Genomic DNA, 11,676 nt, shown 5'->3' on the forward strand with positions numbered 1-11,676 from the left:
TATCTAAAGACGACTAGGCCTCGAGGTTTATAAAGACTACGGTTACACTATATAAGATAGGTGGATTTAATTAGAGAAAGGTTAGGCTAAAAGGAATTAGTCTAGTTTGGTTGGGGAGGATAAGGAGGGAGTTAGTAGCCCCGATAAATAGAGTTAGGGCCGGCCTGCCCGTCCCTAGGTCGGGATGGATTAACGCATAGGCCGGACTAATAACGGTCACCGGCTCCTATAGACGGGAGCCTTAGAAGGAGGGGCGTAAAATCAGGGATATTCTATTTAAGGGGTTCAGATAGGGCTTAGAGGCGTTAAGGAATATATTAAGGACCCGGAACTAGCCCTAAGGTTAACCCTAGGGATATTCAGAACCGAGTTATATTTTAGAATTATTAAGCTGGCCTAAGACCTATAGTCTTAGAGCCTTAGGTTATTATAAACAGATCCTAGGGAGGATAGTCACTGGTCCTTAAGTAGGGTGTTTCCCGTTAAGTCCTGAGTTAAAAGGGCTTAACGAATAATCTTATAATTATTCCCCCCCTAAGTTCAGCTTTGTGACCTATTATTATTATAGTCTTGACAACTCTCTTTACTCCTTATATAAACCTATAATATATATATAAGGTAATAATCTAAAAATCACGTCTAAGGTTTCTTATACTAAATAGAAGCTCCGACGTGAATTTTATATACGCTAGACGCGTTAGTGCCCGGATAATATATAAATCCCAGTTTTCGGGTATATTAATTCCCTCTTATTTAGCCAGGAATTAATAAATAACTAAGGTATTTATATAAAAGCGTATCTATCTTACTCTATCTAGCTAATAGTTTATTAGTTGTCTAGTATAAAGGCATTAAATTTGATATACTATGATATAAGCTATGATACCATTAGTCGCTTTAGTCGGTAGTAACCTTATCGCGGCGCTAACTTACTAGCAGATAATAACTATTATTATAAGGATCTAGCCCGATAATCCTAATAAGATCGAGTCTTTTTAGATAGGTTATAATAATAACTTATATCGGCGCGTTAACTAGCTTTATGGCCGTATAAAAGATAACTCTGGTATATAAAGAGCTATTATATTTAAGGTTATCTATTAGAACCTACGCGTATGGGAACCGCGTTAACGATAAATTAACTCTGTAGCACGTCTTATATTTAATAAAAAGGATACTCTGCTCATCGGTGCTATAGAATATAGTAAGACCATGATCCTATAGACCGTATACCCCTATTATAGCCAAGATCACTATTATTATTATTCCCTTATCGCGACTCGGTATATAATAGGCAAAAGCTATCTAGTATAATATTCCGAGATTAACGCCTTTTTAAATCAAGGCGGACACTCACCTAAAGGGTCGTTACTATATATACTTAGTATATTCACTCTTATACTAACGTTATCTAAGAATCAATATGTTTAGGATAACGTCCGCGCTTAGAACTATTCTTATATTATCCGCTCGCCTAAGTAACTTATGAGTCTAGGTTTTAATAATATTACCTATAATCCTGAATGTAATCGGAAGCTCGGGCTTCTACCTCTAGACAAAGTGTATATAATCAGTTAATAGCATGGATTCCGTCTAGACTTCGCCTATATATAGGAAGCCCGGCTACTTATACCTTAAGATACCCCTTTATTCGGCTATACTACGACCTTAAATGGCGAGGGATGAGGCTTTATCCTTAAGCACACTGGCTTCGACCATACTCTTTAGATCTTTAGGATATATATTAATAGGTATAATATCTCTATTATTCTCTAGCCTTTTATCTGCGGTTATATAACGGACCCTTATTAACTTAAGTTTATTCCATAGGTATCTAAAAGACCTAATAATCTATTAAAGACTATTACTTACCTGGACTTAAAGCCTAAGTTACTTTCCGCTTATAGATATCTAGTCTATGAGTTACGTAAAAACCGCGACCTTAGTAGGTTATAGGCGAGCGCGATTATCCATTGATATAATACAGATATTAGGCTAGGCAGTAAAGATATAGTATACGAGGAGTTCTATAAAGAGTGCTCTACCGCTAGAACATTACTTACTACCATAGCTATTAGTATAGGAATCGATATACTAGATGTTAAGATTATCGTTTAGTTGGGCTTACCTCCTTAACTAAACCTAGCCCATATTATTCAGAGATTCGGACGCGATATGCGTTAAGATTATAGTATAGGGGATTAAGAAACTATATACCTCTTCGTACCCTAGTACTGCTTTAAGTATCTTAGATAGACCGATACCATCCTATATCGACCTACGCTTCGCCGGGCTATTAGAAATAAGCCTGCTTATCCTAGTCCCCTTAGTGGCCAGGTCGTTCTAGAAAAGGATAACAATATCCAGAGTAAAGCTAACTCGTAGGCCTCGGGTATAATCGATTAGAATTAATATATAATTATAATAAGGAAGTTATAGAATCTTCTCGTTATTACAAGGAACGTTAAGTGGTTACTATCGGAGCTAAAGCAATAAAGGCTCCTGCTAAGGACTTTCTAGAGGTCAAGATATTCCTAAACGTTAAGTGCTTCTATAAGGCTATTCTAGAATATCTCTAAGGGCCGGGTAAGCTAGAACTCGATTATAAACATTGGGTTATAAAAAAGGCATATTATAATTGTTATAACTATAACCTCGGCACTATGCCCTCCCTTTAGCCTTAGAATACTGTGAAGAAGATAGAGTCTATTAGCTCTTATACTCCTAGCTCTTAACTTTATTAGTGCCTAGCATTGGGAAATGACTTAGACTCTAGTTAGTATTAAGTAACGGCGTATAATACTTATCCCCGAAATATAGATAGATAGCTGCCTTTAATAGGCAATCTCGTGTTAGGTTTCAGGGCTTATAACCTCTAGACGCAAGGGCCAGGCTAGCGCTTAGCTTCTATTTATAAATATTGCTAAGTTAGTTAGCAGGGTGTCTGGTCTTATAGATTAGGAGTATTATAAGACTCACGGCTAAGGATTAGCTAATATATATTTCGCTTTCGCTAAGTAACCTAAGATTCTATAGACCTAGGATGATTGAAGGTTAAAGAGTAAAAAGGGCTATAAGTGATTATCTAGTCCTCTAGGGCCTTGATTAATTACCGTCCTGCTATAAAAAGATAGATAGTAATAGCTAGAAGATATATCTATAAGAATAATTACTATATAAGCATTAAGACCGCTATTATAATACGGTACTAATACTCATAGTGTAATGCCACAGGGACAATTATAGGAGCAATTACTATATAAGCATTAAGACCGCCATTACGACACGGTACTAACCTTCATAGTATAACACCACAGTGACAATTATAGGAGTAATTGCTATATATACTTAGCCTATAACTGAGACTAATAGTAGGGGTGATGTTAAAATAGCCTTACGACTCTTATGATATATATTATAATATTAGTTAGATATATATTAGTTCCAATCAAAATAACTTTATCTTCTATTTCTTATTATAAACTATTAGTAGGATTTGTTGATATTATATACATAATAAGTCATAATCATAATAATTATAAGTATAATATCTAAGTCAAAATAAACAGTATATAGTTATAGCTATATAACTAGACGTCTACTTTATAACTAGCTTAACCTATACTATAATACTATATGTATTATACGTGTATATATACTTAGCTTATAATATATATTATATAAATACACTTGGTATCGTAAATACGATATCTTGGTTAGGACTTAAGCTAATAACGTGGCGTGATAACCGTCGCGTAGGCTGTTTATGTAATAGTCGCCACCCAATCTTTCAGAGTCTTTTGCCAGCCCCGGATCCAGAAAGAAATCCCAGAAGTCAGCTCTCTACATAAGCTCGCGCAATAAGCAGTAATCCTACGGTTCTACGAATTTAACAGCTTTTTGCTTAATCTTCCTCTCTTCCGCGCATATAGCCTACTACTCGTACCCTAATTTTTTAAACCTTGAGGCTCTTTACTATAGCTAATAGCTCCTACTACCCTATAACCTATTATTACTTTATTTCGGAAAGTTTCCGCGAGAAGTAAGCGACCGGTCGCTATCCTATCTTATATTTCTAACTCAGAATTCCGGAAATAGCCTTATTCGAGGCGTCTATCTTGACCCTCGTGTTTAGTACCGGATTTTAGTGCTGTAGAATAATCGCGATACTAAAGGCGACCTTTAGTAGTTCGAATACCCGCTTAGCGTTATCTAGAAACTTAAAAGGTCCCTTTTTCTTACCCGCTTAACTGTCTTTTAATAGTATAGTTAATAGCGTTATTACCCTAGAGTAACCCTTAATAAACCTCTTATAGAAATTAGGCAAACTAAGGAAGACTTAGATATTATAGAATAGCTTTAGCACCGGTTACTCGGCGACAGTATATATATATATATTCCGGGTTTATCACGATACCTTCGCAGGTTATTATAAACCCTTAGAAATCTACTCGGTCATAATAAAACTTATTTATATTTATTTATTTATTATTCTTAATCCGCTATCCTTATCGTATCTAGGTAGCTAGGAGCTAGAATTCTGACTATACGGTCCTTCTCCGATGCCTATAGGGGGGAAAACCGTAGTATAAGACTTAGGGAACTGGTATAAGACTTAGACAAAAACCCCTATACTCTCCTCTTTAGGATTAGTGCTCTATACGGCTACCGTGGCGGCCCCAGTGCTAACTCACTATTAGTATAAAACTCGTGGCTTTTATACTAGGAAGTCTATAACGTCTTGCCTATAGCGGCTTTAAAGCCGACTACGTGCTCGATCAACAGCGCGCGCGTGGTTATGTCTATTTGTTTTATACGCCTCCTATATGCCCTAGGGCTAACCCCTATAGGCCTACTACGGGCGATTTATATATATACGCTTCCTAGGGTTTAAAGCTCCTAAGTTTCCCTTACTCTTTTTATAGCTATAGGTAAAGCTAACACAGGCTATATGCCTACGCAGAACGCTTATATAATAGCGTAAGAGGCTGCCTCCGTATCGTGGAAGAGACGCCGCGTATTTTACTTACGCACTTAGGGACAGCGCGATAGCGTCTTCTCGTTTCCATAGTAAGGCGACTAACTCCCCCGTGGTACCGATTATCGACTAGCGAAGCCGGGCGGAAGGTGGGTCTAATAGGCCCCCTATTTAACCCTTATCTACGTGCTAAGACAGATAAGGGCCCCCTAAAATAGGATCTAAGTAGCGTAAAAAATGAAAAGGAGTTCCTCTTTTATATACGCCTCTAGCCGGATTCGAACCGACCTAGTTACCTCGACTATATAACAGGTATACTATCACTATACTATAGAGGCAATAATAAAACTTATACTTTAATAGTTTCATATATAGCTAAGCTTTATAAAGCCGATCTAAAACCTTTTTTAGGTCCTTTTTATACTATCCCTTTAATATAGAATATATAAAGATATTATTAAGGTAAGCGATATAATATATATCTAATAAACCGATAAGCGCTTAGTGAATATACGCCTAGAAGGTGGCCAGAGTATTCGTTAGCCCGAATAGTATAACCGTATACTTATAATAGCTGTACCGCGTTCTAAACACTATCTTTTAAGTGTCTTCTTCTTAATCCGGATCCTATAATAGGTATCTTAGATATTTACGTTTAAAACGTATTTTACCCTAGTAAGCCTATCTAATAGCTCGCCGACTAGGGGTAAAGGGTATCAATTCTTAATCATTATAGCGTTTAACCCTTAATAATCGACATAGAGTTATAATCTATTATCCATTTTAGGTATAAATAATACCGGTAAGCCTATAGGGCTTATTAACCATTAAATACGACTACTTACTATCCCTTCGGCGATATATATCTTTAGCTCCTTTAGCTAAGCTTAAGATAAGGGATATAAGAGCCTGAATAATAGTTCCGTCCCGTCTTATAAGTTAATTATATATTCGGTGTCCTTTAATAAAGGCGGCTCTTTTATAGCCTATTCCGAAAATATATCTTAATAATCGGTGGTTTTCGGCGGTAGCTCGACTACTAGCCCGTATATTACCTTATTATTATCTTAAACAGAATAGTTATATCCGGCGTACCCGGTATAGTAAGAATAGCGGTAATAATATATAGTATATATACTGTCGCTCGCTTCTTAACCACCTCGCGAGCGTATAGCTTAGGATCTATAATTAAGATCGGCACGTAAATAAATCTTTAGCGGGCCGTGTTAATTATAATACATTCTTAACCTATACTATTATTGAAGAGTAATAATTATCTAGTATTTTTAGGTCGATTCGTATATAAAAAGACCCTCTTTAATAGGCATGGCTATCCTTCTACGTCTAGTAAATAAAAAGCTAGATTATACGCTCCGTAGACCCTCGCTAAGCCACTATTAAAGCCTTTGATCTTTAGAGTCTTAACCTCTAGGCGGTTTTAGCCCTAGGTATTCTATTAACGCTAGGCTAATAATTTCTACTTACGTATAGGTATCTTAATCTATACTAAACTCGATCTTTTTTCTATAACGGATTATTATTACTATAGATCTCGCTACCTTACCTATAGTAATCGCTAGCCGGTTATCGGGTATAGCTTCGCCCCCCCTATCTACGCCGACTTATTTCCCGATAAATAAAGTTTCTTAACCCGAATATTATTATTAAGCTCATTATATATAGCGTTATATTATTAATACGGGCGCGACTCTTCGCCGCCCCGCTATTAGCCGTTAGGCGCTATTCCTTATTATTATAATAGTTCTTAGAATAATAACTCTTTTTATTATAGTTATAGTATTTACCCGTAAAGGCGCGCGTGCTAAGCTACGCTTATAAAGGCTCTAGGCCCAAGCCCAAGGCCTTTTAACCCGTTAAGGGCGCCCCCTCTAATAAGTCCATGGTTCTATTTACGTCGGCGGGTATACGCTAACCCGTTACTAGAGTGCTCACCTGACTAAAACAACTATCTAAGTATTAGAAGTTTAATAGAGTCCTTTTATAACCGGTATCCGATCGCTTACTACTTACCTTCTTAATAAGACTTATATTTTAAAATAGTTATACCTTTTAAGCTAGCATCACGGCCTTATTTAGTTTAGTTTTCTGCTCCTATATCTTATCCTTAACACCTAAAGGTAGCCGATTAAAATAATCGTAAGTATACTTTTCGCTTCCGTTTATCTCCTAGCCTAATAACCTATACACGTTATTTTACTATTCGAATAACTTTATTAGCGTTATATTATAGGTTATTTATAGCTTATAAAGTTTCTTATAATAATAATACCGCTATATATCTCGGGATAGATACTCTCGCTAAATAAATACTATAAAGGTATTCTAATTCGGGTTAGTAATCTTCCTAGTATAATGCCTCTAAGATATCTAGAAGGTATATTCGAGCTTTATTAAAGCCTATTCAATCTACTATAATACCGGGGTACTAGGTCTAAATTAATTCTTAGTCTTAATCGCTATTAACTAATTATTAATTTCTATAACTATAAATAACTCTTTAATTAGCTTATAATTATATACTAACGGTTTTTATAATCGCGCCAGGGCGCCGGTTATTTAGCGAGCTTCTTCATAATTATATAATTAATTTCGCTCTATTTTTAAAGGTGTTATAAAAATATCATAATTCATGCCTCTTATATTAATATTAAGGGGCCGGCGATAAATCGCTAATCGACCTATAAACCACTATTTTTAGGACTAAGCGTAACTAGTATATTTATTAACCCCTTATTTTTATCTAACGGTTCCTACTTAGCTACTATCCTTATTAGTTTAGGTATAGCGGGCGCCTACCCAGCGTCCGCTTCGCTAGCTCCCCCCAGGGGACGCTTATTCCGCGAGTCCTTCTTAGTAGTATCTTCGGCCTGACTACCTTAAAGGTGTGGAAGTTAAAGAATTATCATGAAAGGAAAGTGCATAGACTTTAGTTAAGGAAAAGATATTATAAAAAAGGCTTAATAGCTTAGGATCTTAGAGTCATTATAGTATATTCGTTAACTAAGCGCTAACTCTAAACTAAGACTTTAACTTAAGGGATTCAACTATATCCCTTAACGCGCGTATAAGACAGGTTTGGATCGGTAGTCCGTGCGCGGTATCGGTCCGCCTATATACCGATAGGTCTGCGATTATCTTATTATAAGTCTATACCTTATATATACTATACTATTAAAGTATATAAATTAGTAATATATCTTAAGTAATATTTCATGGAATATACCAAGTATAGACTATACTATAAAAGTTTATAAATTTATTAATATCTCTTAAGTATTATTATAGAGTATATATATAGTATATACCCCACTCTTAAAGTATATTAATTCAGTAAATATCTTAAGTATAAATATATAGTATAAGCGTATTATATACCTAGTATATTTAAGATATTTTATATAAAAATACTTTATATCGGGACACTATATAAATATATCTAATACTATGAATATATATTGTATACATCACGTAGTTAGTCTATGCGGAGCATATGCCGTTCGAGGCCCCTGCAAACTTTAAAGTGGATACCGTTCGAGGCCCATGCAAACTAGCCCGAGGCCCCTGCAAACTGGTTCCTCGCGCGTTGACATCTCTTAATTCAGATAACGCTGTCCTCGACGCATTTCGAGAGGTCGATCGGCCCGGATGATTTCATTCCTTTTCTTTTTCTCTGAGGGATTCCATCCGCCTCGTGTATACGGAGGTATATCTTTCTACGATGCCAAAATATCAACTCTCATCGTCCGCCAACGCCCATTTGGTCGGTAACGCGATGTTTGAGATTTCTCCGCATCGGTACGCGATGCCCTGTCCCCTCCATATGCTTGCTCATCATTCTTATACAATCCGTGTACAGCTATCAACCGCGCAGCTCAAGGCCGGCCTTCAGGGGCCGTAGATGCATCTTCTCTCGCATCGGCACGGGGGTCTCCATCTTTCTCCTCCTTGGTTTGTTTCTCTGGACCATCGGCACCTTCGAGTTCGCGGCATCTCATTATATCTTGTTCTCACAAAGCGGAAACTCTCAACTCGAAACGGTGCGATATTATGATCTTTCTGACGTACAAGGGTCTGCTCGAGGCTGGGAACGGGAGGAGCGGATATTGTTATGTGTCCCTCTACGGGACGCCGAGTCACATCTTGCCATGTTCTTTTCCCATTTGAGGAACTTCACCTACCCTCACCACCTTGTAGATCTTGCATTCCTGGTTTCCGACTCGAAGGATAGTACTCTGGACGTGCTCGCCGATAATCTCGCTTCAATCCAATCCACAGAAGAGCCGGACCAGTTTTATGGGGAGATTTCAATCATGGAAAAAGACTTTGGGCAGAAAGTCAATCAGGATGTAGAGAGCCGCCACGGGTTCGCGGCGCAGGCTAGCAGGCGAAAGCTAATGGCGCAGGCTCGCAATTGGCTCTTGAGTGCTGCACTCCGACCCTACCACTCATGGGTGTATTGGAGGGACGTCGACGTTGAAACGGCACCATACACGATCCTCGAGGACCTGATGCGTCATAATAGAGATATCATTGTCCCAAGTGAGTCCCGGTCTACTTTATCTAATTACCCCTGGCCATGCTAGTGTGTTTCCAACACTGCTAATTTTGCTCCTCCCCAGACGTATGGCGACCGCTTCCGGAGTGGATGGGGGGAGAACAACCGTACGACCTCAATTCATGGCAAGAGTCCGAAACTGCGCTTGCTCTGGCAGAGACTCTAGATGAAGATGCTGTCATTGTGGAAGGCTACGCTGAATATGCGACCTGGCGTCCACATCTTGCATATTTACGTGACCCTTACGGTGATCCAGCCATGGAGATGGAGATTGACGGCGTTGGGGGAGTCAGCATTTTGGCAAAAGCCAGGGTATTCCGGTCCGGCATCCATTTCCCTGCGTTCAGCTTCGAAAAACATGCAGAGACGGAAGGGTTCGGAAAGGTGAGCTAGGGCTAAATAATGCTTCTTATATTAGTATCCAATGCTAACTATGTGCAGATGGCCAAACGCATGCAGTATAGCGTGGTCGGCTTGCCTCATTACACAATCTGGCATCTATACGAGCCCAGTGCTGATGACATTAATCAGATGGATGTGGGTCTACATAGCGCCAGACCATTTAACGGCATTTGCTAATGAATTACAGGCCATGGAACAACAGACGACGGCGCAGCAGGAGGCGGATGACGAAGCAACAAAGGCTAAGCAGATTAAACAAGAGTTTAAAGACGTCAATATGCAGTGGCAGAAGGATAAGTCAGACATAGAGAGCCACATCGACGACGATACGGCCCGAAAGAAAGTCCTTGGAGATATCAACAAGAATAAACGTCATGGCCCAGACCTCCTTATAGGGCTATAGGGTATTAGCCGAAATTGTATCTAACTACACGATAAAGGTATATTTATAGTGTAATTATATAGAGATAGATATTGTATATAATTATATCGTATATAATATTAGTAGTAGACTAACTAATATTATACGAAGTGTAACTTGTGTTTATTTTAGATTATAAAGAGATACTAGTCTATGATAGTAAATATATAGATAAAAGAGAGGAAGTAACACTGAAGTCTCCCCCCCCCCCCCGCCCCCCCCCCGCGGGACTAACCGCTTAGCCTACCCTCCCTATTATATAACTTAAGGAGGTAACTTAAATTATGAAGACTAATAGTTTTAATTTACTAGCCATTCTAGTAGGAATTCAGAACACTATTCTTTAACCCACCTCTCCTATTCCTTAGCAGTAATATTATTTAGCTAAATAAGCTATATTCTATAAGCCTATATAAGCGGCTAGTTATAAGTTATTTATAGAGTAAGGCCGAATAATTAAATTATCTAAAGCTAAGGAGAAAAGAAGGAAAAGGGAAAACTCTATAGGTGCTTACGACCTAAATATAATATCGCGGCGACCCGCTAGGAACACGCTATAATTAGTCGGAAGATCCGGTGCTTTACCGGATTATCTCTATGGGGTTAACCCGTAATATTACCCCCCTCCCCCCTCGGTAAGCCGTTAACCTTTAGTATAGGTTCGTAAAGCGTTATTATTCGATTAAACCACGCCTTTTTATTAGTTAAATAACGCCTCTTTATTAATTAAATAACGACCTCTGCTATAAATAACCTCTTAGTTTATTAAAGAGCGCTTAAGGCGAGCCTTTGTAGTTATATAATTAATTAATATTCCGTATAGGGATATAGTTATTATTTATAGTTAGGTTATAGGGTTATTCCTATAAGCGGCTAGTTATAGGTTAATCGCACTAAGTAAGGCCGAATAATTATATTAGCTAGAATTAAGGAAAGGAAAGGAAAAGGTCTATAAAGAGGTGTAGGATTTACTAGGTTTATACGATTCCGCGGTAAGGGCAGCGCGAGGTCCGAGCGTCGGATCTATATACTAATTAGCGGTTCCGGCCTTATACCGGAACTATACTTTTAAGAGGTTAACCCGTGATATTACCCCCCTCCTCCCCCCTCCGGGGCCGTAATAACTAAGCGCCGAATCTGTTTTTACCTAAACGCGTCGCGAGGGAGGCGTGTATCCTCCCTTATATCGGATATATTCGAGTAGCGCGGCGTTCGCGGCGACTTCGCTCCTAAGTTACTAGCGTTCCGCGTTACGCTAAGCGCTTACTCTTTATATTAAAAACGCCTAGTTACTCCTTT

The 11,676-nt window shown here is 38.3% G+C and overlaps 1 protein-coding gene and 1 non-coding gene across 2 annotated transcripts; one reads left to right on the forward strand and one right to left on the reverse strand.

Moving 5' to 3' along the window:
• Positions 1–5,241: 5,241 nt before the first annotated feature.
• Positions 5,242–5,316, reverse strand: ACRALDRAFT_t200. The gene has a single exon. It is a non-coding gene; the product is annotated as a tRNA-OTHER (tRNA).
• Positions 5,317–8,582: 3,266 nt separating this feature from the next.
• On the forward strand, positions 8,583–10,449 carry ACRALDRAFT_1043880 (glycosyltransferase family 62 protein). The gene is made up of 5 exons (XM_071015328.1): positions 8,583–8,794; positions 8,856–9,538; positions 9,619–9,938; positions 9,996–10,091; positions 10,144–10,449. The coding sequence occupies exons 1-5, from the start codon at positions 8,718–8,720 to the stop codon at positions 10,357–10,359; spliced, it is 1,392 nt and encodes a 463-aa protein (XP_070874247.1). The 5' UTR covers positions 8,583–8,717; the 3' UTR covers positions 10,360–10,449.
• The last annotated feature ends 1,227 nt before the right edge of the window (positions 10,450–11,676 follow it).

The sequence above is a fragment of the Sodiomyces alcalophilus genome, assembly GCF_042370955.1.
Source record: "Sodiomyces alcalophilus JCM 7366 unplaced genomic scaffold ACRALscaffold_5, whole genome shotgun sequence".
Classification (NCBI taxonomy): Eukaryota; Fungi; Ascomycota; class Sordariomycetes; order Glomerellales; family Plectosphaerellaceae; genus Sodiomyces; species Sodiomyces alcalophilus.